Raw genomic sequence first — 26,959 nt, 5'->3', positions numbered from 1 at the left:
TACAATGACGCGGCTAGGGGTGAGACATTGAAAGAAAACGGGGGCTAAAACTCCATCCCGTCGCTGAGTGCTCGGCATTTTAGCTGCACGGAGTGGAAACAAAATAAGGGACCACTGCTCAAGGCTCGGCATTTTCAAGACTTTTTACTTTTTTTTTTTCATTCCTTTTTCGTCGGGAAAACGGACGATTATCTGCAGTGCTTGTTGGAAGATAACAAGCAGCTCCTCCTCCAGCAGCCTAGACCGCTAACAATAATTCTATTTTAGGACCCCTGAATAGTCGTAAAAAGTACAATCAGCGTTATGCCTGCAGCGGTGTTTTGGCAGATGAGCAAAGTGCGACGTAAAAAGCTCGTCAGAACACAATCTAAGTTTATCGTACATACCTGTACGTATAACTTTATTAAGCATATCGATATCAAACGAATGTTTGCTATCTGTGTAGATTGCAATTGGCCAGAATTAAACCATTCTAAATATATCTCTGAGCTTTAGTCTCTGATCAGGGTGCGTCGGAGACTCGAGAAACTCGCTGGATAATTATAATTACTATGAGCTCTCTCGGCGCGGGTAAGATTCATGAAAGAGCTCGAGGAGAGATTCGAAATCGGTCCTAAACGTATCGTCCTACGCTACAAACAGTGAACCAGCAGTATGTGAATCACGATTCGTATGTATATAATGTTGTTACAAAGGGTGAAATCAACCGTTTTGACCCCTGTTTTGATTTAGTAGTCATCATAGATAAAAAACTTATAAAAGTTCTCGTGTGTCATAAAATTAATAAGGTCACCGCGCAACTAACATTATTGTAATAACAGTTCTGTTTCAGACTTTAAACTGTAAACACGCACTGCCATTAAAGCATTTTCCTCATCCGCATTTTGCTGTCTGTTCGCTTCATAAGCTCACGAAGCTGTTCTGTTTATTCTGTAACGCTCAGTTCGTTACAATGTATATAACATGGGTATATACATCTCGGCGTTGAATCGTCTCCTTGTAACTCGACTTACTCTATCTTGTAATTATCCTATTCCCTCTCAAAATCGGATTCGAAATTCGCGTCAACTTTGGACAATATTTTGCGCTCACCGAAACATGTTATTAACGAAAACTTCAACGAGCCGAAATATTATATTACCATATACTTATAATTTTTGTAGCGGAATAATTGAATTTTTCTCTTCTATGTTCCTACAACGCTTTGGTTCTTGCGAGTCTGGAAATCCGTCCGTCTAGAGAGGAGGCGGTATTCAGTTTATAAAAACGTTCCGATTACCATCTGAAATTAATATTTAAATTCAGGCAAGATTGTTGTACGAGAAGCAAAAAAAAAATAAATCGTTTTCGGTACCATGAACCATTCTGCTGCTGCATAATACTCTCATTATAATTATCGTATTTTCCATTTTTCAGTTGGGAGCAACGTAAACGAACCACCCGTGCTAGAGGCTGGTGGATATCCTACGGGTCTTCCTCTGTCCGAGGCTACGCCGGTAGGGTCTCAAGTTTTCGTGCTGAAAGGTCACGACCCTGAAAATTCTCCCGTCAAGTATGGTATTCAACTGACGGACAAGTTTTCCGTCGATCCGAAAACGGGGATCATGACACTCGCCAAGCCTTTGGATCGTGAGGTGAGTTTTTAATTACAAATATGCGAGGCACTGACATAGGACGATTTTCAGTGTTGTATAATTGTATGCATATACTATACGCAACATATACATCGTATGTGTATAACTCGTGAAATTTGACGCAGTTGTTCAACCCGAGGCACTATTTTCACAAATGAGAAACTCTAGAATCACCCCGTCAGTAGAAGCAGCCTTCATTAAACTCTAGTACCTACACCAAAGACTCGCGAAAGATTTGAGGTTCAAGGTTTAGTCTCGTCGTATCAGCGACACGTGGTCGGAGGGTTTCAAGAGCGATGATATAGCTGCGTGGTTCCTTTCCGTTATTAACAAGCCGCTTGAACGTGGAAGCAGACGGGACGATGCCCTTCGTGATGTCAAAGTTTCGAGGAGAATAATTCTACTCTTGCATGCAGAGCGAAACTATCAGTGTGTAGAGGATTGCAGACGTCACCACCTCACTAGCTCTCGCCCTCAGTTTCAGGAAGAAGTTCGTACCTACATGTGATGTATAAGCTGGGTTTTCGCTGACTCCGGAATTTGCGCCACCGAAGCATAATGTAGAACGTAGGCCATTCGCATCGCGGGCTACGCCGTCATATAAGGAAAGAATAAAGAACTGGAGGTGAAATTTGCCCCGAGGATAACGTATGAACCGGAAATAAACTTCGGTTCGATTATGAATGCGTATGTGTGTGTGTGTGTGTGAGAGAGAGAGAGCAAATACCAGAACACGGATTTCCAATATCGATGATTGACGGTCTCCTTTCGTTGCCTAGTATAAATTATCAACGTTCCTGCGAGGTTAAGATGAGAAAAACACCTCCACTCGTCTAACGAGTAAAATTTCGATGAAATAAGACCTCTTCTGTGAACTTTGCGGTCTAACCCTCTTCTTATATTGAAACCTTTATCTCCATTTCACTCTTTTCTTTCGTTCCAACGTAACACCAATCTCGCGATGTGGGTAGGTATCATGTCGATAGCAAATCTAATTATTTCCATTCTTCCTGCGGATCACGAAAGTCGTCACCCTATCTGCCAAGATGGATGTGTTTTTCTGGTAACATACAGTACAGATTTTTGCCGTATTTTATTCATGAGTTTTTCCTTCTTAGTTGATTAAAAATACCAGAAAACATTCGCAAAATCCATTCGATTGAAACCGTAATATATCCAGCTTGTACGCAGTTGATACGCACCTTGTGCGTACCTCCAAGTATGTACAGAGGTATGGTTTACATGGAGATACCGAATCTGACCCTCTTTGAAAAATAACAGGGTACCTGCTACATCTTGGTTTTATACCTACGTACATTAGGGTGTCCCATATTTAGGGTGTTGTATTTTTTAACGTACACCCCCGAAATCTGCAAATAATTTTTAAACAATCGCCTAATTTTTTCAGATTTCTATCTCAATTCTAACCCGTGCCGACAATACGGTGGAGTTTCCCATTTAAAATACACGTGTTTCGGACACATGTTCAGTATGGATTTTATTGTAAGAGTAAAAATGCTGGAAAAACCTGTAACTGCGAGGTTTCTGTGATCATTAGTGCTACTATCTGAGAAAAAATTCACATCATCGTACCAGGCAATCGCGAACGAATTGCACATCCTCGAAACGACGAAAAAGATACATTTCAACCACTAAAAGCTCGCAATTAGAGGTTTTTTCAGCATTTTTACTCTTAAAATAATATGCATACTGAAATTGTATCCAAAGACGCGTACTTTAAATGGAAAAATTCACCTTGTTGTCAGCACGAGTTACGAGTTGAGGAGAAAATTTGAAAAATAGACAATTATTTTTGAATTATTTGCATAAATGTAGGTGGTGCGCGTTAAAAAATTCGGCAACATCCCAAATATGGGACATCCTAAGGCACACGTATGGAGAGACGCGGTGCAGACTCACCTTGAAAAGAAGTAAGAATGAAAATTTCAATCATTCCCAAAAACTTGGCATCTCGCAGTAGCTGAAATAATGTATAAATGTAAGTAATAAATTCACTGAGTTTACTGCACAACATAAAACACATTCCCTGTTGGGCAATATGTACATATCCCGCGTATATACATATAATACATATAATAATATACTTTACGTAATACGGGTAAAGCTATATACTATACGTTTGATAAGGGTTCGCGATTGTGAACCATATAAGTATATTGCTATCTTGAATTTATGTTCGATTCGTATGCGCGTTCAATATGATATTACTAAAGCATGCAGCGAATCCGATAAAGGAATAACTTCACGTCATTTCGATATATGATGCAAGTGCGAGCGAAGGTAATAAAGACTGTACGCCGTACGGATAACGCGGATAAAGATTTTTATTTGAAATTTTCTAATCATTTCTCCACGTATTCTCATTATTATTTTCCTTTTTCTTCACCTGCTCTACAGAGACTATCGACGATTCGATTTGACTTGATTTGGTTCGATTTGATCTTCATGCACTGGTAAGCTCGGCAACAAATTCGAATTTCTCTCCTTATTTTTTCCCCTGTATGTGTACGCCTTATACAGACCTTTTCACATACAACTATGCCAATCCTTGAGATCGTTCAACGATTCATCGCTTATGTGTTGGCGTATGTATGTACATGATATAGTGCACACATGATGGATATGATGATATATAGCTTGGTCCAATCCGACCGAAAATTCTCGAGTCGGGTTAAACAGAAATATACCAATTTCTGATCTGCCACGGTCACTGCAGGTATTCATATTTGTTAAACATTTTTTATCATCTTGTTGAAGACCCCAATGGCACTCTCTCATCCCCTCAAAACGCAGACAAAGTCGTTTCGTGGCAGTTTCTATTTTCTCGTATTGCCACGCCCTTTCTTACGTCTCGACGAAATAAAACTAGAGAGCGAATGGGCATTGAAAAACCTTGAATACCTACCCACTGAGATCCTCTAGCTTAAGTGCAGATTTGCAGTTACTACGCGCCACTTGAGACTTACGACTCGACATTCAGGCTAAGGTTACTTTCGAATCGTGAGCATATAATCTGCGAATGTGTGTGAATATTATTAGGTGAATGTTTTTTTTCCGTGTCAACCGTGAAGAGTACCCTTAGATACTTGCAAGACCGTGGTCCAGAGGCTTGTCCACAGGACCACGGTGGCGTGAGTTAAGCTTATTACGAGGGACAAAAAACTTGAGAACGGAGCCGCAAAAACTGGCCACCGGTACCCGAGCCGAGTTTACACACGCGCATTATCTACGGTGGCTCAACACGCATCGAAACGATCACGTAGGTATCAGGCGCTAAAGCACAAGACCTATTAGGTTATCTCGCATTTTCAGATGCCACCGCGCCGTGAATAAAGATGTGGGTATTTACATGAGATGAAAATTTATTGGCTCGCCTGAACAAGTCGATAACCTTTGAGCCTCTGCAAAATTTACTCGAATCCCTTCGGATATTCGTTTCTCGTATTTCGGACCTTCCGGAAGTAAGTTTGAATCCACTACGTCCGAAAAACTCGCGTTTTATACGATACGATATTGCGATATTGATACGAGTGGAAAACCATCCGTGATGCTTTGATATTTGTACACAAGGACGCTTCGAGTCTGCAAAATACTCTGTTTTGACGAGGTCGTTACGAACGCGATGCAATTTAGCAGGCGACTTCGTTATATCGCGCAAACTATTAATCATTATAATATAAAACTTATACATCTTCATGGTAAGCAGCGAAAGTTACATCGTTGACGAAAGTTCAACATCGGTCGGATGCTTGCAGGGTTATTGGGTGTAAAAGTTGGCTAAAAAGCACATTTTTCATCTCCCGCGGCTTCTTCTTCTTCTTCTTCTTCATCGCTCTTGCTGCTGCACGCGCGATTTTTCGGAAACTCAACAACTCAAACATCAATTTGGAATTTGTTGCGGAAGCACGTGATCAGAGAATAGAAATCCTCTTCCCTATTTTTTTCCTTCCGAGCAGAATCTGAGGTCGGGCTTAGTAAAAAAAAAAAAAAAAACTAGTAATGCAGAATAACACAAAATCAATCGACTCGTCGAATGCTTGACAATTTCTCTCTCTTGACCATTTCCACATCAGTATTTTGCCGTATACATTATCGTACTTGATGTATTTGCAAAAACAAATCGCCGACTTTCTACCTCCACCTCTTTAACTAATATGGTAATCACAGTAATCAGTGCATTCTAGTTTACCTAACTTGTTACACGTTTTATTTCGAATAACGCTGGATATTGAATTCCATCGTTCATTTATATTGATCGTTACTTTTATTATCGATATATGCACGTACCTGACTATAACCTTCGTAAAGTTTATTTTTTTTCAATTATTTTCCTGTACTGTAACAATATATCGAGCTTCTTTACGAAACGTAAAAAAATATTACCCTGTCGTAGACCAAAGCATGGTTTTTTTTTGTCATGCAGTAAAATGGAGAAGAGACAAAAAAAGAAACATACGATAGCCACGGTGTTTTAATGCATCACTTTCATTCCATCCCCACAGATAATATCTGTAGATAAAAATTAGGGTAAGTTGGGATCGTACAGTGAAGGTGAGGAAACTGAAGAGCTATGCGTAATAACATATGTGTCATTTGTACGTGGTTACATCACACGGTTTGTTAAAAAACACTTGGCGGTCCTGTTCCCATCGTTTCCTTCCGATACGTGTAAAAGTTACCGCGCTGTTTCTGCGTTTTTTATTTTTACTTGTGTGCAGGAGCGAGAAGGAAAGCAAGTTGAACCGTATGGTGTGCTTCCTTATAGTGGATGGCGTGTAGCTAACTGTAGATGGAAGGCTGAGAAGACAGGGAGAGAGTTAAGCATTGTGCTTTGTGAGGCCGCCATCTGCGGCGGACAGGAAGTCGAAGGATAAAAGCGAATTATCTGAAAAGCGGAAAGAAAAGAGAATCGCGTTGCGTGATACCCTCCGAAGCTGGTTCCCTGCGGAGACGTTATTACCGGCCCCTGTATAGCCGCGCGCATAAGAACTAGAACTTATAAATGGCGTTTGGACGGGTAAAATTTTCGAGAAGTATTTGCGAGTAAAAGCGATCATGCATTATATAGCAACCGCGCCTGCCAACCGTTGATAATTAATTATTTAAAAATCGGCTTTTTCGACTCCTCCGCAAAATCTGGAAGCTTGAATATTATTTACTTCCCTGTTGCGACCAAATTCCTACCCTCGGGATACGCAACGTCGAAACATTGTTACGTGTCTTAATAGTTATTATTTAAGTGACTTTGCGAACCAAGCTCCAGAGTGAAAAAAATCGATGTCGGAAATAAAAGCAAAGATTTTATTACCCATTATGCTTCACTCTGTGTCTTTTATTATACCAGTTCCACCTTAGAAAAAAAAACTTTCACATAAAAACGTGTAACCTGGAACCGTAAAGTCGTAAAACCATTACTCGCGACGTGCCTTCTATTTTTTGTTGTTCTTTTTTCTTGTCCAAACTGAACGCGTTCGTCGATTCGTCGTAATTGTATAACGTAAGCTAATTCGAAGATATATTGTGACGCATCAAACTCAGGGTAGTTAGTCACAATTTGCTGATTCATATGGTAGTAACACAATCACGTTTAAAACTGTGTCCGTATGCTACGATCCAAAATCAAGAAAAATGGATAAATTGACATCGTCAATGATTTGTTACTGCATAAGGCCTTTGAGAATTTCTCCGACAACCATCCAGCACCGCCATTATAAAATTGTCTCAAGTTTTGCCAACGTGGTGTAGGTATGTAAAAATGTTTCAATGGTTTTTCTCCCGCCTCAGCTTAGAGTTATAGCTCCGTCTTGAAAAGTATAATTGAGAGAGGCATCAGCTGGGTGAGGTCGCGCAGTTGGCCGTAGATTTAACGAAGATTACTCTAATGATGATTCCCTTACAAAAGACACTTCTATCTCGTCCTTGACAATACGACGCTAACGAGTCACTTCGCTCGAAGCGGCGAACGGACTGAGAGAAACCTGCCCAATGGTAATGCACCTCAAATTGAATGCTGTAAGACCGATGTGCTATCCTCTCAACAGTAACTAGCGGTGACAGTTTCATTCAAGCTGATTGCGGGTCTTCTCAAATAAATTTTATAAGCTGTGTATACGCGGATTTCTGAATTGGAACGTCAGTTCTATTGCCAATCTCGCTAATGGCTTATCAGCACGCAATTGTTGATCACGAATCCACGCAATGTTTCGACATGAAAATAAAAAAACAGTGGTACTTAGTCAAAATTCAGAATTTATTGCCTCGCCGTTTCGTCAAATCATTTTCCTTCTGCCCATTGACATGCAATGCGTAAATAAATGATTGGACAACACATTGTATTTGTTCTGTTGCCTTGTCGTGAATTTACTCACGCAACCGCGATGGTTTCATAATCGATTTACATCTCTGTCTTCGTTTTACGATAGTTCATCCCATCCCTGGTATATGAACAGTTTATTTCGCACTTAAGGATTTTATGACAATTGAAACATCGTTTTCTACATCGTCATCCATATCTAAATCAAATAGAATCCAACCTATGATCTGCTTCGACGTGATTTTTGTTTTTACTGTCATCTTGCCGGGTCTCGGATGCAATTGCTGTTACAATTGCGGATATACGAGAGTGAAGAAAGACCAACAGGCAGATTTAGTCGAAGAAATCCAGCCACGTAATTTAAGAAAAGTGAAGGATTCTTTTCAGTTTATAAATGTCGTATTCGGATAGTTGACGTTTGTTAGTCAGGAAATATGTTTCACTCGTGTCACCACGAATCAATCGAAGAGACACCCGGAGGGTGGTGGAAACGGTGAAAAGATGAATTAGGAACTATATCTTTGGAATCCTGACATATTTATTTTATTGATATTCACTCAACTTCTAGCTAGCTCAATTTCTTTAGCCTAAGATCAGAAGCAGGACTTGTAGCATCTAATTTCTAACCTTCAGTGTAAGCATAGTTTGCAAATCTAGTGGTCAGACACTCTCTAGAACTAAGTGAAGCTAAAATTCGTTGTAAATCAGTTTACACGGAACGGAAACTCTAGACCGAGCTAAAGTCGTTATAACAGTTTACTAAGCATAGATACCATTCATGAAAGCCCTAGCTCTCTGAAAAGAAAGTCGCGCTCCGAGATCTGCAGCGTCCGGCTAAGCGAATGTCGCGTCGTACGCGAAAGTTCTTACTTGAGATCGAATCTGCTAAAGTTTGTGAAATAGATAAGAGGGAGGATGGCTGCAGGGTATGAGTAGGACGTGTATTCGTCGATGTTTACACATCGCCAATACTTATATGCACATATATGCACACGCTCGCTCTTCCTCGTGAATGCGATAAAGTTTATCGATTCGTCTTGCGATCTATTATACTTATGAATAGAATTGAACAGCTTTCAAGCTGACTAGGAATTAGCCATCAAAATTTCCTCTTATCGTACAGTAGCTACGTCTTTTCTTGAGAGCTAGATTCCAACGTATAACATGAGATTTATACAATAAACTTACGAATATTACGAAAACTGGATTACTTTGCTGAAAAATGGTCATTTTTTCACTTATAGCAATGATTAACCGAAATGTCGACTAAAACGAGTTGAGAAAACTTGAACTTCTGTTCATATCGCTGTATTTTTTTTTCCAGTTTACTGAAAAATTTAAGTACGAAATTACCGAAACGCCTAATTCTACCACTGACGACGAGTAACACTTCACGGTTGGAGCTTATTTTGATATCGCTCTTCGAACCGAAAAATTTTCCCACCGTAGAAATGATGCCAAATTTAATACACGCGGTATGAATGTGTTTACGGATACCCTCAGAGTCTTTTGATCCTGAAGAGTGGCTGTATTGCAGCATCAGCAAAATTAATTAGATTTCTTCTTGGGATTTCTCTTTGAACCAACATTAATACTGGACGGTATTATTTTTCTTACGCGTAACAAGGCGAAGTCCGGATCTGACGTTCGTTTGTTCGCTACTTGGAGCAAAATAGCGGGCTTCTCTTCCCCGGAAGCGGAAGTCCAAAAGAGAACGGATACGGGGTTACGCGAAATGGCGCCGGGGTACGTGAAGCGCGATGGGCAGACAGACGGACGTGAATTGTGCGCTCGGTGGCACGCGGGGAATTTCGGAGTCAGGAGTTCCCTCGTCGCATTCGGCCCTCTTATTCCCTCCTGCAACGTACCTATTCCATGCTGTTTCTCACTGTTATATAAAGCCAAACCGCAGACGCCCAGTCCGTTTCACTGTAGCCGCGTTCGTTTCATTACTTCGTGGTTCAAGACATAATTACGAGAAATGCCTCTGCAGTTGTTCGAATGTGTATATTGCAGCACCCTTCACTTCCAAATGTACCTGTTATCTTTGTCATGGACGCATCCGCGTGCAGTCGTGTAAATTTACTTTAAACAAACGACAGAGAGAAACAATTAGCCGACGACACGTGCAGGACAAATCTTCTCAAGATGCATGTGAAAATATCCTCTGGTATACAGAATTCTCGTTAATCTAAGATGTACAAGGCGAACGAATCTTACAATATTCCTTGACAATTATCGCCACTAGAATCGTGAAAGAGCTTTACACAACCGGTACACTGTGATGATTTGAGTATTTTTTCTTTTTTATTCAAAAAACTGCATTCCATGTAGCATTTCACACATTGTCCATGCACCTCGTACACAGCTCAGGTACGACTTTTGTGAAGTTCACCACGCAAGGTGATGAAATTTGCTAGTGTCTAGTGTCGGAAAGACTTGAACTGCTTCTGCCCCCTGAAAACCACTGTTCTAGATGAGAAACAATATGTGCGTATTATGGGACGAGTGTACGCGTACATTTTCATCAATGTACGAGTAGGCCATAAGACGGTAAAAAAGCTGAATGAAATCGTTACGGCTAGATACTTACGTGTAATATATTTCACTGTGTTTCGTCGCATCTTAGCGACTTGACTTTATTTAGTTGAGTGTATATGCACGTAACGGTACATGTATATAAAGATATGGTATTAGAGAAAGTTTACCGAAGATTCGAATGCTTGGAATTGAAATGCCGATGGAACCTCTCGGGAATATCCTCGCGCGAAAAACCGATGAACGAAAAACAGTGAACCGTGAACCGTGCGAGCCTTGAATGGGTTTTCCGCAAATTTGGCGGAAAAGTTTTCGCACGAGAACGCAACGAAACTGCGTTTACGCGTCTTACGAATTGTCGCGTATCTCCTCCGGTATAATTGACGAGCATCTCCATATGCGGTGTGACACAATATAGCGTGGGTCGATAATTAATTGTTGGCGGAGGCAAGATTTAATACTCGGTGCAACGTCGACGTATCTTGTGCAGAATGCCTCTCTCCTTTTTCCTCTTTACCATCCTCTATTCTTGGAAAATCTAACGAATATAATTTATCAGGAAGAAAATATGATCCGATTACGCAATGACGTGCATCCTGCGCAAGGAGCGAAGAGATAAGTGGATTTCATCGGCAAAACATGTTTACCACGCCCCCATTTTCGCATGCGGGAACGAGATAGATTCAATTTTCTCGACTGAATATTCTCCGGCCAGCAACCCCTTTTCGCGACGTGTTTAATTGAGTGTTACCTGCATACAGACGTGCACGCACACACACAGCTTTACCCCTGAAACGTGGCAACCTTTCAGAACCGCGCATGATATTGTCAAATGGATAATAATTCATTTCACAGACAACACGGTACACACGTACGTCATGTATTCGCATTTATCTTCCGCAGTCGAAGCAATGATTTATCGTGATTGTTGTCATTATACATGTAGGTATAATAGTTGCTTGCAAAGCTCCGCGGAAAAGGTATAAATAAAAAATTTCATTCCGAGGATGAAAAGCGTGTGCGGCGAGAAGCGGCCGCCATCCATTAGCTCGTCATTGCAGCTCTTCGTCGACGGGACGTGTTTCGAGTAACAAATAATTGCGAATGATTAATTAGAAACAAGAGTGGGCACTTTGTTTTGAATTGCGCTCCAATGCAATGGCAGGACCTGCTTCCCTATTATACTCATTCTCTCTCTCTCTCGCTCTCTCTTTCTCTCGAGACAACACAAAATTAATGAATTAGCCGCTGGCCGGCAGCCATGAGTGACCTAGATTCGGTTTCCGAGGTACGAAAAAATTCAGGCCTGACTCACCCCAACCAAAATAATAACGGTGTTTTCAAGATGACAATTTCCTTCCAACTGGCGTGAAATTCTTTGTTTCAACGGATTTTCAAAAATAAAACATAAAGCCAAATTGTTCTCGCTCTACCGCCGACATCCACCGCCATGTGTCGCCGCCAACGCTTGTTGATGAAATTCCCCATATGCCGCATATAAATACGGTGAAAAGTGAATTTTTTAGTCGATATCTCGACGAACAAAAAAGAGCGTAAGTCGATTTAGTCCCCTTTTCCATCCATCCGATCCCTCCGTCGCAAACAAATAGGTTGGTAGACAGGGAGAGGATGCGGGACGAATATCTTGAGGAAGAAACTGACGTGTGCTCGAACTGCTGAGATAGAATCCTGGGTACGTTTTACATTGGCGTTGTACGTACAGGCCGACCTGCCAACTCTCATTGTCTACACTCAACTCCGTCCAAAGTCAGGGACATAAAAATTGTAAGACTCGGTACGGCATTGTCACGATGAGTAGGGTTTCGCCTACTGATGATAAGATGAATAATTAATCACTGTGCTACCTCCACCAGTTTCCAAGCTCTGATTTTGCGATGTGCATCGATGTATACATATGATATATAGGTATGTGTGCGTATATCTAATAGGTGTTCGGCCCGAGTTTCGTCTATTTCAACTTTGTTCTTCCCCGACCATCTCGTAGAAAATACGCATACGACTGAGAAGAACGGCTGAATAAGCGACATCTTTATGTGTTTGTTCGCGCATCGAATGGATTCGAGATGAATGTCTTTTTCATTCTTCTGTTTCCTTTTTCTTTTCTCTCTTTTTCCCTCTGTGGTTTTTCTTTCTTTCCCTCTTTTTTAAAGTGTGCCTTTCGTTTTGCTCGTTTTCTTCACTGTTTTCTTTCTTCGAAGCCTGTGAATTGATTCGCTGGCTAGACGTTTGCATGAACCACATTCAATAATATATATATATACATATACGTCTGTGTTTACACACTTAGTACTTTTGCTGAAATAAACTTCTGTAGTTTTAGAATATTTATTTTTCTCATATATGTACAGAAACATGCAGCCACGACGTACATTTTACTAAGAAAATTGAGCAATCATCTTCACTGTATTTACAGTTCCTGTGTAGCTACGATTAATTAGACATTTTTCTTTTCCAATATACCACAGTCGGTCAAACTTTTGGTAGAAGAACTTTCATTTGAAACTTTTTCTCGACCCTTCACGTTTCAAGAGTTATTTACCCACAAAGACCGCGTCGGAAACACTCACAGAAAAAGAAAAAAAAAAAAAAGAAAAAATACTTCATAGGTTCGCCAGAGTAAAGGTCTAGCGGAGAAAAGTTTCGTCGGAATCAGCAAAGAAACGAGTTAGCAACATCTCCACTCGAATCTCGGACTGTATATCCGAAAAGAAATGTCAAAGGTTATTGACACAGACGCCTAAATAATAAAACACCGCGACAAATCACGTAGAAAATATTTCAGTCGGTATAATATATTTACATAATGCCTAGAACAATCACGAATCTGGCAACGAAAAAGATCAAAAGTACGAAATGTTCCAACCCCCCAACGTATTATCCATGCTAATACAACTTTCCGCGAGGTATGAAACTGTGATGTCTGGAATGAACCTGGCGAAACATTGTCGCTATTTCTCCTGTAGAGATCCGGTGCTTCCGCAATAAACGAAGTTGCAGACTGTGGATTATACTCATGAGGTTAGCCAGAGAATTAGGGGCAACAGCGCTGGCAGCACCGGGTACCGTTGTATATAACATACCTCTTACCTTCTTTTGTGTGAAATTTAGAATTTCCTCTGGCAAACCGCAACGTCGTCGGTCTGATTACGGCGCAAATGAGATCGCCAAATAACGCGTACCGCGCAAAGCTTTGGGAGAAAAAATCCCGAGAACGACGTCGAAAAGAAACATATTCAAACTTTCTGCTAGAATTATTCTCATATCGAAGCGAATGTGAACAACTAAAATATGAATTAACGGTGACTGGGTTCGATGCTTATTTTAAAACCGCATCATACATGGAAATTCATCGAGATAGAGCCGAAAATGTGGGGACAACACACGTCTCTGAAAATTTCAGCGTGTGGACGAAAAAAGAAGGCGTAGACTGGGTTAATATTAAATCTCTGTTGTTACCGGAAGAATTAAGAATGACAACCGTCAGTTCTTTTGTTCAAACTTCTGTGTCTTCTCTGACGGCGGTGGGGAATAAGATGTCAGTTTGATATCTGCGAAAATGAGAACACCTCCTGAAGGGGCTTAGAAGAATTGTGAAAATATTTGTCGCACTTATTCTGCAGGATGAGAGACATGCTTTTTACACGTCCCTCTTTTCACTTTTTGGCGACGGGTGATCCGCGACGAATGTTCACCGGACCAGCTAATCTAATACCAAAGTAATTCAGGTATAATTTTGTCACATTGGAAGAGGTTCTGTAGGCGAAAACGATCTTCATCTTTTTGAATAGCTTTCCCGCTATTCTTACCCTCGTATTTCTGCTTGAGATCTTATGCAATTCCTTCTTATTTTGACTTACAATTATGAGCAAAGCTTATCCTTCAACCCCGTATCGACCACCGTTACATTTTCAGTTTCCCGACACTACATTGATCCTGAGACAAATATAGTAACGTTAATGCAGACCGTGTTAAGCACAAGCTTTTAATTCTGGTAATAAAAACTAAAAATTAGTAACATTTAACTTTCAACATGAATGCCGTTTACAAGAAATTAAATCACGAGTAGACTTTTACGATATTTACGATACGAAAGCATCGCGTCTGTTTTAAATCCGTATATTTATCAACATGTATAGGGCAAAGAGTATTGCAAATCGAAAACGACACGCAGGCGAATAACTCAACCGGGAAAAACTTATTTACCAATGTTATTCAGGATTTAAGGGTAAATTAACTCACTATTGACTTTATTTGTGTATCCGTGAACGGAAATGTCGAACGCAATGTAGAAATTGGCAAATCAAAACTGAGTTGTGTACATTTGCTTTAGAAATAATTTCCTGTTTCTATTTTAACGTCAATAATAAATACACTGAACAATGCTTTAGAAAAGTGACTTATACCTGACTGCACAAAACTTGATTAAATGTTAACAGAGTCAATAAAAATAATACACCTCGCGTGCCTCTGACGTGAGTCTAACTATTCCAGTCGGAAGCATGGAGTTTTCAGTAAGTAAACAGCAATTCTTTCACCGTATATGAACAATACAGAAGAATATAACCAGTGTATTTTCACGTGCACATGCAGCCGGTGTGTAGATTGATAAGCAATGTACATTTTTCTTAACTTGTCTTGGAGAAAAAATTATATTCGTAACATTCGCGGTCTGCTAAAAATAATTTAGAGTTATTTTTTCCCTTTTTTTTTTCTAAAAAAAGGGCTGATCCCTCTTCTCGTATCGAAAGAAAATATTCAAAGGCCGGGGAACGGGTACAAGAAAAACATCGAATTTTCTTCGAATACGGTGAACGAGAATGTATTTTACATATATACGTATATCTGCGTTGCGGGTGAAAAAAGGGGTGACCATGCAAAGCCCAATAGGTATAACCTATGATTCCAATAAAAAAAAAAGCATAAAAAGAAACGGTCTCGGTCAAATTGCTCTGTTGACACGAGACCAGGGAGAAACTTGTCGAGATCTTGAAAGTGTCGGGAAATTTTCGTATGCAAATGTGGAATGGCAAGGGGATAACCGATGTCTCGCCACATCTCGTGCCCTACGAAAGAACGAATCCTGATGCTAGTTTTATCATACGATCGAAACAGAACCGATAAAACAATGATGATCGGCTCATTGACCATTACCCTCTGCAATTGCAATTATTCTCAGAGCATCACGATTGACATGTTCCGATAGTTCGTCCTTCAAACTCTTGATCAACTGTACAAACGTCTGTCTTTGTTTCAGGAAAATGACACGGTACGGTTCAGAGTCACGCTGGAAGACGAAGTACCCGAGGGCCAACAACCGAACATAGTCGGCGTTGATGCGTACGTGATTGTCCTGGATGAGAATGACAATCCACCTCGTTTCCTGAACGTCCCCTACGAGGCAGTGGCTGCCGAGGACACCCCTCCAGGATCCACCATTCTCCCGGGTATCCGGATCACCGATCCTGACTTACTGGGAGACAACATTGAGCTGTCATGCATACCCCAGCCACAAGTGAGACGCAAGAAAAATTTCATGTTTGATAGATTAAAATTGGAAGATAACGATCCTTCCAAGATCAAAGGACGGCCGAACCTTTTCAGAAGGATATTAGTGACAAGTGCAGATTTTTGAAGAAATGAGAAATTACAGACCGGGTTGAATTACTTTTTATCCGACGAGCGGATGTCTGCAAAAATTGACTCTACTCCGGCCTGTTATGCGCTCTCGCCGTGTAATGAGAAACATTTCAACTCGAGTACATGTTGACAAACAGCGGATGACTTCCGTTTAATCAGGATTTACAGTGGATCAGAGTTACACGCCGCACACGCACTGCCGTGAACATATACATTTTGTAAACTCAATTTACAGTTAATCTCGACAGCTCCACCGAAGTTGCGGAACTGCGTGTATACGTCCTAGTGACATATGGTTCGTTATACGCAACCAGACGCGTTATTGTTATATTGCACGGTATTAAAACGGCACACCCCAATACATTATCAGGGTATCGTACATACTCGCACTCGGTACACCTGACAAACGTATGGGCCACAACTACGCAGATGTATTAATCTACGACCGCGTGTGTGCCTAATACGCGTATATGTATATTATAATAGCGATATGGAACACGTATTGCACGTACGTAGATCATGCATATAGTTATCTCGATAAATTTCTCTTGACTACGAAATAGCCGATAAAATTGTGAAACCTTTTGTCTAATGGGAAAAGCTGCAGGTTTATCGCGGTAAACTTTACGCGTGCCGTTTATATCGTGGACCCATCCAATATATACATACCTATACGATGCAGGGTCATTAAACGTAACTAATGCGACTTCACCGCGTTCCTGCATATTTTCTTCTTTCTGTGCACGATCTCGCCCTGTAGGCACTGGTCCTGACAATCCTCGAATCGGGATCCCACTCCGATTTAATCCGTTCAATTCATTTTCCAAGGATTTAACCCCGCGCTGCATGAGAGTTTAATCCAGGCAATTCGGAGACCTTCGAAATGACTAATCTAGTCAGCCAGAATCGGGATCTCACCTGCGGACGCATATCTCGGGATCATTTGTATGCCGCGGACCCTGCAAGGTTGGAATTCAGGGGATTTATATCCTACGAAATAATTAATTTGGGACGAGGAGCGGGAGGCGAGGCGGGAAAGGGGGAGATATACTCATAAACGAAAGAAAAATGTTTGCCGCGGATGAAGCGTGGCGATGGTCGGGAAGATACTTCTCACTCGACTCGATTCCGACTTCGATCAAGCGAAGCCCAACTGCAGATTAATTGCCCGCCGCGAACCCATATTGTACCCGATACCTGAGGTCTTCATTTCCCTGGGGAGATTTTTATTCCCATTACAAACAAAAGCCGGCCTTGGCCACCCATCTATCCAACCAACCGTCCATAAGCTCGCTCGCCCACTTCCTGCTGGGTTTCCTTATCGCCCCGCCTTCCGCCTTCCGGTAGCTTCATCTCGCCGTATTCTTTTCCCTGCATGTGCGGTTGGCCTCCCCTCTAATTTTTTTCTCTTACGTTTTATGTATACACACATAGGAAGATTTTCTCGCTGTGAGAGTGGCGCTAACAATGAGCCGCGTGAACCAGATACCAACTCCTGCAATACGTCATCCACGAGCGGTTGGCCTTTTTACGGTGAAAAACTCACCGACCTTTTAGTCCTTTATCTCCCTCTCTTTCGCCTACGTGTAATTACGTAATTGAAGGCCCTTTTGTTTTCTAGCAAAGGATGCAGAAAAGAAAAGTCGAGGGAAATAAAAAAGAAAAATGTATATTACGGGTATAAAATTTGTGGGTCGTAGTATTGTTTCGCCTATGGAGCTGCAATGTCAGTCGTAAGTTGAAATTAAGCACGTCTGCGTTGAGTAGAACCGAGTGTTTTATACCCACCGGTTAAGAGACCTGGTGAGGTGGTTAAATCGGGTCGAGCTTCGCGTGAAGTGGCCTTAACTGTTTGACGCAGATTGTAAGGTTCTGTAGGAGGACTCGGTTCCCTGCTTCGGCGATGTTGTGTGCCAGTTGGAGAAACGTATAAAGAATAAAAGTTCTACTCTCGACAGGCAGATAAGGGAGAAATATTGCCGAGTAACTTTAATAGAATACAACGATATATCAGGTGGGACACCCTCCAGGCCCGAGAAATACTTACCGAAGTACATACCAACCTACTTTTAGGGAGGACTAAACGGTATTCTTGTTACACTGAATAACCGCTGAATACCTACTTTGCGCGACAAATTTGATAGCAACGAAAACTTTCTGCATGCTAAACTGCCGCACTTTTTACCGCAATATTCGGTATATGTAACGATAATTCAACGCTCTTCAAATTAAGAATACTTTTCTCTACAATTACAAAGATGTGTATAGCGAAAATACTCTAAAAATCGCAGTAAAAAAATAGTTGTAAATTTTTAACGTGGACGTAACGAAACAGTTTTCTACAAAGTTACTATTACGAATCCCTGGAATTGCTAAAAATGCAGTGAAACGTCTATTATTTGCAGCGCAATTAATGTGAAGCATATAATGCAAACTTACAAACTAATCATAAAGGTGCAGAATGGTTGTTTTGTTAACGTTTTATTATTTCGATGATCACACGAACTCGAACCTCGGCTATTAGACATATTTTTGGACGGCATAACCCTGTAGGCTTCTGTTGTCAATCCGGATCGATAATCGTGTATATCCGTAAGACTTCCATCAACGCTAAACGAGATTATTTTTCCAGTTTCCGGACGCCTGCCAAAAGTTTTCCATCGTAGACGTAGAAAAAAGCGAGAACACGTATGTCGGTGCCTTGGTTCTACAGCAGCCTTTGGACTACAGGGAAAGACCATTTTACCAGCTGCTGCTAATGGCCAGTGTAAGTTCTTGTTGAATTTTCGGCGTTATGCATATTTTTAATTTTTATATAATACAATTCTTTGTGCGGTACGATTTACGAATTTACTCGATCTTTTGGAGAAAAAGAAAAAATTGAATTACAACGTTTGCATAAAATGATGATTATAACGTTGACAGAATTTGTTATCAAAAAATTTCAACTTTCCTCCATCACTTATGAGCAAACTTTATTTGTCGTTTTTTTACTACCACGGAGCTGTGATGTCCCAAATTGGGATGTAATGATTTTTCTTTTCATATCGGGTAGATAAGTAAATGATGAAAAACCAATTACCGAAGTTGAAAATTTAAATTCACACAGTCTGCATTTTGGGTGTTCTAACTGGTCGCCAGGGCCTACGAGATATAAATTTTGTGCTGAATTATTCATAATTAATCACTTGTATAGAACTTTAAAGAGCATTGTAAATTCATCATAATGTTAATTAAAGTTAGCAAACCCCCCGCGAACACTAACGTAATAATGGCGACGGCGTATCGTACTCCCTTGAGATTGAATCCTGCAAAAGTTGGGACCCCTATAATTCTTGTATGAAAAAAAGCTGTTCATGAATAGGATTTTTTTTTTATTACAAAATGAAATCATCTCTTTCAAATAGGACGGTACAAATAACAGCACGACCGGGGTGGAAATTAAAGTTGCCGACATTCAAAACAGCCCGCCGGAATTTCTTGATTCCTTGACCGGAGTTGTGCAAGAAGATGACCCTATCGGAACTCTCGTTATGACCGTAAAAGCAAGGGACGGGGATCGTGGAATGCCGAGAAAGGTCATCTACGAGCTGGTCACCAGTGAGTTTTCATATCAACTCTAATATCGCACATAGGTGACATACATATAATTAGAGTTAGAAAAGAAAAAACTGAAATTGCGAGCGGCTAGTTTTTACATTGGCCAACTTTCAGATCCGTTCGACTATTTCCTGCTGGATGCTGACACTGGTGAACTCAGAACAGCAAAACCTTTGGATCGAGAAGCGCTAGCCGATTCAACCGGAGTTCTAACTTTGGTAGTTAAAGCACGCGAAGTAATCGACGGAGTTCCAGGATCTGATAATTTAACGGTTTCGAGTGCTGAAGCCACCGTTACAATCAAAGATGTGAATGACGAGCCACCGTCGTTTAATCGAAGAGAGTATAACATAGAAATACCTGAGAATGTTCCCGACGGAACTCCGTTGCCACACCTTGATATGACCGTCAAAGATCCCGACGTGGTATGTGGGATATTTCTAATAGTCGTTGCTTCATGTATCGCAAAACGAAAGAGAAAGCTCTCCAACACATACATATATAATAATACTTAGTGATGAGATGAAACTATTTTAGGGCACCAACTCTGTGTTTTCGCTGAGACTGGAAGACATTACTGGAGCTTTTACGGTGGAACCTGCAATGGCAACAGGAAGCACTGCTGTTAATATTCGAGTAACAAATGGTTCCCTTGATTACGAAAATCCTAATCAACGAAAATTCATCATTCTGGTGCGTGTAAATCAGAGCTGCATAAAGTCTTGCTACGATTTCCTGGTTCAGATCATCTTAACGTTTCTCAAACGTGTTGAATAATTATTCAAAAATATTTGATTGGATAATTCTTGATGATAATTTTTTTTTAATAACGTAACACGGTTTTGGACGACGTCATAAAGTTTGTATATTCAAAGCTTTGACAAAAAATTTCAGCACAATAAAAATCCACGAATTTTGCAATTCAACATAAATTGTTTGGCATAACCATCAGCCTCGTTATCATTCGACAAAATGAAAACTTTGACAGTATTAAGGATTGAGTCAAGTTCTAAATTAATGCATATCAAATATTACAGGTGATTGCCGAAGAAGTACACACCGAACCAAAACTTTCGTCAACAGCAACAGTGACGGTTAGCATTACAGACGCAAACGATAACGCACCTTCGTTCAACAGCCCTACATATACAGCTTTAGTGTCTGAGACGGCTATTCCTGGTACGCCAGTGACAACCATAAGTGCTAAAGATCGTGACAGTGGACAGTAAGTAAAGAATGCTTTTCAATAAAGATATATTTTTAACTTTCGTAATACACGTGAGAAATAATTTTTTTACGCCTCAAATGGGAATGTTCAGCTGTTGCGAAAAATGTTTAACAGTGATGATACAAAATTAGCTGTATTTTCTCTCGAGTACACAAAGATCCGTATCATCGTACGTGAAATATCTGTCTGTCCGATACTGTAATTGATCACACCCTCGAGAATAACAATTTATTGTTATTGAATATTTGTGAAGTTTCGCAAGCTTCAAGGAACCGCGCTGTGAGTGATTAAAATACGGTGATTAGCTGGATATTTTCTGACACTGTAAATTTTTGTACAATATTTTGATAGATTCGGGACTGCAGGCATAATTTATCAGCTTCTTGGACAAGGTGCTGAACACTTTTCCGTCGACAATAAAACTGGAGCCATAACTGTGGCCCCGTGCCCCACACCTGGAACTGCACCGTGCTTAGACTATGAGACACAAACTGAGTACTTCCTGACATATAAGGTCCGTGATATGATAAAGATTGTAAATTTTCACTCTTTATGTAATCTCACGAGTGAATGGAAATTTCAATGACAGAATAAAATATTTTCGTATTTTTAGGCAACCGATGATGACGGAAAAGGTCAAACAACAAGTGTTTCGTTGCGTGTCGGTTTAACAGATGCAAATGATAGCCCACCACAATTTCTTCAGCAGAAGTATCGCGCGGTTATAGACGAGGGTGCCGAAAAATTTGAACCGGAGCTCAAAGTGCAAGTAAGAGGATTGGATTTTATTTGAATACTTTCTTAAAAGATACATCGAAATTAGTTATATTATTTATTTGAATAATACATTTGTTACTAACGTCAATTATCATTACAGGCACGTGACAAGGACAAGACGTCAAAAATCAGCTATACCATAGTAGGCGGAAATGAATACGATTTGTTCGCAATTGATACAGATACGGGTGAAATAAAGATCGCTCATAAAGGACCACTTGACGTCACCAATACAACGCACGATTGGATTGCACTGTCGGTCCAAGCAAGCGATAGCACATTTACAGATACAGCAATCGTTAACATTACCGTTCGTGATGTAAACAATAATGCGCCTCAATTTGCTGAAGATCTATATACAGCCAGCATACCAGAAGTATCTCCGATTGGTATGTTGAAACTCAATAACTCCGTAAAGATTGTGCAGTTCGTATGTCTGATTCAAATTTAATGTTTACTCATACTTTAGCAGTCAGAGAATAGGATGGAAGTCGCATTCATTCTCTGTGTCTACTGTGAAATACTAATGTTTGATTTTTGAAGGAACTGTTATTGAAGAAATGGTCGCAACAGATGGTGACAGTGGAGTCAATGCGGAACTAGTTTACAGAATTCAAAAAGGTGCATTTGACGATTTCACAATCAATAATGCGAGCGGAATCGTTACTGTCTCAAAGAAGCTGGATTTTGATACCAGAAACACCTATCACATCGAAATTATTGCTTTGGACAAAGGTTGGTCTTAGCTTGTAATAACTGCCTTCGACGCTTGGAGGGATGTCCTTAATGTAGCTCGTATTCCATACATGAATATCCAACGAAGTTGAAATTTTTAATAGCAGGAAATATGATGGGACTAAACAGTTGAATGTCTTATTTTTCCACAGGCACACCAAGCTTGACTGGCACTACTACGTTGATGGTCAACGTTGAAAACAGCAATGATAAACCACCGTACTTTACCCCAGAAACTCAGAGAGCAGAGGTGACAGAAGATACAGCAGTAGGGACAGTATTTGCCATGCTAAAGGCTCATGATCCTGACAGTAGTAATGAAGATGCGCTGAACTTTGCTGTTTCTGGGCCAATCACAGCCATTGATAGAAACGGCCAGCAAGTTTCTGATAACACGACTTTCAAGGTATGGATAGAACAGTCGTAAAATTATGTATGTTTTGACATGATAAATTAAAGTTTTTTTTACAGTTATGCAATATTCTACACATTCCAACATTTATTCTGATAAAAGTTCTGTGAAAAATGTCTCTTTCAATTGCAGGAATTTTTCGCTATCGATAGGAAAACTGGTCAAGTTTCCGTAGTCAGACCACTCGATCGAGATATAGCTGCCACTGTCAGTATACCTATCATTGTAACGGATACAACGGCACCAGCCCTACAACAAGGCAAAGGTAAATTCTACTTGTACACTTCTATTCATCCACGTGTTTATTATACAGAATGAAAAGCTTACGATTAGTAGTTATTTATGAGGACACTGTTACTGCAAACCCAGGGTAAGAAATTATTGTAAGGCTAATGAATGATTATTTTCCACTTTGACGTTTTTCAGGAACTTTGGTGATCACGATTATTGATGTTAATCATTTGGCCCCTGAATTTGCAAAACCATGGACAAACGTGAACCCACAATACAAAATAGAAATGCAAGAAGAGCAACCGACAGGTGCAGTGGTCGGTGCATTCACAGCAACGGATGGAGATAGCAATATTGCTGGTTATGCCATTGTACCCCCAAGTCCTTACTTTACCATTGACAATGTGACCGGTACGTATCCCTGTATTGTAATCATTCTATTTATAAATATAAGTAATGAACAGAACTATAATGATAGATTTACGATTTACTCATATGAAATATAGGTATAGTACGAACGACGCAAGTAATTGACTATGAAGAAACAAAGCAACTAAGTTTCACAGTAGTAGCTTACGATTCCGGTGTACCTCAACTTTCTTCATCAGCGAAAGTTATCGTGACAATAATAAATGTCAACGATCAAGATCCTAAGTTTGATAAGGATTCTTACAGTATTACGATCAAAGAAAACTCACCACCTGGGACTCATGTCACTGTAGTGAAGGCTACGGATGGTGACGAAGGCTTATTTGGCCAGGTCAGCTACAGTTTAGTTGGTGATCATGCTGCAGATTTTAATATCGGTACGTCAGTTTTTATTAGTAATGAAATTCGTAAGTATTGTTTTCAAAACGAATTGGTTGTAATAATACATTGGTATGCACACAGGTCATGAAACTGGTGAAATTACTGTCGGTAGTGCGACAGTTTTAGATCGTGAAATGACTCCGGAAATTACTATAAGGGTGATGGCTAGTGACGGGGCTCCGTTGAACACTAGAAGAACAGCATCTGTTCCAGTGCACATCAAACTTTTGGATGTTAATGATAACAGACCAATATTTTCGCAACATGCATACAGAGCATCTGTTGCTGAAAATTTGTCCGTCAATCCACCTGCTCCAATCTTACAGGTAGGAAAAGTTGAGCCGAGTATTTTCGCAAATTGTTGTCATCAAATGGCCTCTAATGAAATATGAATAATTATTTTATAGGTCAGAGCAGCAGATCCAGATGAGGGTGAAAACGGCGAGGTGTTTTACACTATAATAAACGGAAATGAAAACAATTCTTTTACACTGAACCCTGAAACTGGTATTTTGTATCCTGCAGCAGCTTTACTTGGTAGGGCAGGATCTTACAGGATTGAAGTTGAAGCTAGGGATGGCGCTGGACATGGGCCACACAGCGACCGATGCTACATAGACGTAAGAGTGATTCCAGTAAATCAGCATAAGCCAGAATTCATTATGCCTGAATTGCCGAATGCAACAGTCGAGGTGCCAGAGGTAAGTACACTTATCACTGATACAATTTGTTGGTTTGATAATAACTAAAATGTATCTGCTTCAGAATGCAGGTGTACCGAATTATCTAGTTATGACAGTAAAGGCATCAGACAGAGATCCTGGAGAAAATGGACGAGTCAGCTATCATCTAAAAGTTGGGAACAAGAATGTTCAGGAAACCGAAGAGTTTGCCATCGATCAAGAAACAGGCGAATTGAGAGCGAAAATTATCTTGGATCGAGAAGTCAAAAACAAATTTGAAGTAAGCAATTTGAATACTAGTAATTAGATGCAAAACTTTTTAAAATTCAAAAGTGAAACTTTTCTCTTTTTTTCGGACTTTAGCTTGTACTTGTGGCGGTGGACCATGGTAGCCCAACGACATACGAAACTTTACGACTTCTGACAGTGTTGTTGGTTGACACAAATGATAATGTGCCAGAGTTTTCTGGCGAGAATAATTACAATTTTCAAATAATGGAGAATCGGCCAAAAGATTATTTGATTGGAAAAGTTGTGGCTGAAGATAAAGATGAAGGAAGACATGCGAGAGTCTATTATTACATTTTATCAGGTGAGGTGAATTTTGTTCTGAGACAAAAATAAAATGTGGTTGTTAGATTGTTAAAATCTACAGAACTAGTTTTGGTGAACATGATCGAAACTGAATTTCAAATTCCTTTCTAGGAAACGAAGGCAATTCTTTTTACATGGATAAATCTGATGGTAGCATTTATTCAAACAAATCATTTGACAGAGAAAAAAAAGATAACTACCTGTTATCAATTCTTGCCGCAAACGATCCTGACATTTACGTCGGACCGCAAGATGCTGTTCACTTGATGACACATCCTGCATATGGGCATGCCAATGTAACCATAACTGTACTTGATGAAAATGACAATCCGCCAATATTTGAGCGAGAAAACTATTATGCAGGGATCAACTCCATGGCTAATATAAATGATTTTGTGGCAAAAGTTACGGCCTCAGATCCCGACTTAGGAGAGAATGGAACCTTATTTTATTACATTGCCAGTGCCAATCTGTACAAGTTTGGCTCCGAGAAACCAAGTGGATCAATTGTACCGAGTCCATTCAATGTTACGCAAGATGGAAAAGTAGTCGCAAGTGGATATATGGCTGAATATAATCAAGACAGATTCATTGTTGAAGTTATAGCTAAGGAAACTACTGCCCCAGAGAGATATGCACGAACAAGAGTACACGTAAGTTATTCAAATAATGATACACTTTGAAAAATGCATTTAATTGATACCACTGAATAGGACAATGGTTTTATACTTTTACTGAACATGAATTTAAGATGTTTATTGAAGAACATTTGCTCTTTATTCATTCTGCCTCTTCGTGAATTAGGTGTGGGTTTTCGAAGCAGCACAGCTGATCCGAGTAATTCTATCGAGACCTCCAGAGGAAGTTAATCGAGAGAAAGATGAAATTGTTACCCAATTATCAAACGCAACCCAGAGCAGAGTTGTTGTTGATGATATAAGATATCATGTCGATGCGTCCGGGCACATTCGTAGAGAATGGTAAGACCAATCTCGTGAACGAGCAGATAAATTCGATACTACATTCTCAATTAGTATAGTGCTTAGTTACAAAATTACGTCAAACATACTGAAAATTTGAAGATACAATTGTCCACGTTGCAGGTGTGACATGTACTTGCATGTGGTGGATACATCACAAAGTATAGCTGCCGTTCCAGATGTCTTGAAAGTTATTGACGCCAAGTATGATTCCCTGCAAGAATACTACGCTGGTTTCGCGATTGAGAACGTTGTGGTAAATTTGGCAATAACTAATTTTTGGATTTAGATACTTATGGAAGGTCCATAGAAAATTCAATTGTCTGTAAAAAAGTTACTCATAATTGTGTCCGACGTGTGATTCTAGCCCGCATATGTTGGAGTCCAAGAAGAACCATTCGATCCGGCATTAGCTGCTCTGATTGCTTTATTAGTAGTTTTAGTTGTCGGAGCAGTTACAGTAATTGTTGTTTGTTGCTGCTTGAGGCACTGGTGAGTAATTTAACTTGAATATCAACTTCCACAAGTAAAACGTCAAACCTCTTACTAAATCTCTTAGGTCACATTTATTTTACTCGTTCTCTAACTTGATAAATTAACATGGTTTATTCCTATTTAATTTCAGGGTAATCACCGTACCAAATGACCTACGCAAAAAAGATGCTCTTATCAAGAAACAGATCATAGATGAATTGAATACCACTGAGAACCCATTATGGATAGAACAGTGAGTAATAGTATTTAA

General features: G+C 40.0%; 1 protein-coding gene across 2 annotated transcripts in view; it reads left to right on the top strand.

Moving 5' to 3' along the window:
* Window positions 1–26,959, top strand: part of Cad87A (cadherin 87A) — a 164,017-nt gene that overhangs the window by 134,877 nt on the left and 2,181 nt on the right. For both annotated transcript variants that reach the window (XM_069134500.1, XM_046615558.2), the window contains 24 exons: window positions 1,417–1,634; window positions 15,782–16,039; window positions 18,797–18,931; window positions 19,572–19,764; window positions 19,879–20,189; window positions 20,302–20,457; window positions 20,802–20,989; window positions 21,344–21,506; window positions 21,606–21,761; window positions 21,870–22,158; window positions 22,313–22,504; window positions 22,657–22,910; window positions 23,049–23,181; window positions 23,343–23,558; window positions 23,654–23,953; window positions 24,039–24,283; window positions 24,365–24,658; window positions 24,723–24,920; window positions 25,004–25,232; window positions 25,346–25,887; window positions 26,039–26,214; window positions 26,338–26,470; window positions 26,582–26,706; window positions 26,840–26,941. In XM_069134500.1, the coding sequence (XP_068990601.1) occupies window positions 1,417–1,634; window positions 15,782–16,039; window positions 18,797–18,931; window positions 19,572–19,764; window positions 19,879–20,189; window positions 20,302–20,457; window positions 20,802–20,989; window positions 21,344–21,506; window positions 21,606–21,761; window positions 21,870–22,158; window positions 22,313–22,504; window positions 22,657–22,910; window positions 23,049–23,181; window positions 23,343–23,558; window positions 23,654–23,953; window positions 24,039–24,283; window positions 24,365–24,658; window positions 24,723–24,920; window positions 25,004–25,232; window positions 25,346–25,887; window positions 26,039–26,214; window positions 26,338–26,470; window positions 26,582–26,706; window positions 26,840–26,941 (5,206 nt within the window). The remainder of the gene's footprint in view (window positions 1–1,416; window positions 1,635–15,781; window positions 16,040–18,796; window positions 18,932–19,571; window positions 19,765–19,878; window positions 20,190–20,301; window positions 20,458–20,801; window positions 20,990–21,343; window positions 21,507–21,605; window positions 21,762–21,869; window positions 22,159–22,312; window positions 22,505–22,656; window positions 22,911–23,048; window positions 23,182–23,342; window positions 23,559–23,653; window positions 23,954–24,038; window positions 24,284–24,364; window positions 24,659–24,722; window positions 24,921–25,003; window positions 25,233–25,345; window positions 25,888–26,038; window positions 26,215–26,337; window positions 26,471–26,581; window positions 26,707–26,839; window positions 26,942–26,959) is intronic.

The sequence above is a fragment of the Neodiprion pinetum genome, chromosome 3 (genome assembly GCF_021155775.2).
Source record: "Neodiprion pinetum isolate iyNeoPine1 chromosome 3, iyNeoPine1.2, whole genome shotgun sequence".
In the NCBI taxonomy this organism is placed as follows: Eukaryota; Metazoa; Arthropoda; class Insecta; order Hymenoptera; family Diprionidae; genus Neodiprion; species Neodiprion pinetum.
The sequence above is the reverse complement of the archived record's forward strand: the minus strand, read 5'-3'. Positions and strand labels throughout refer to the sequence as shown.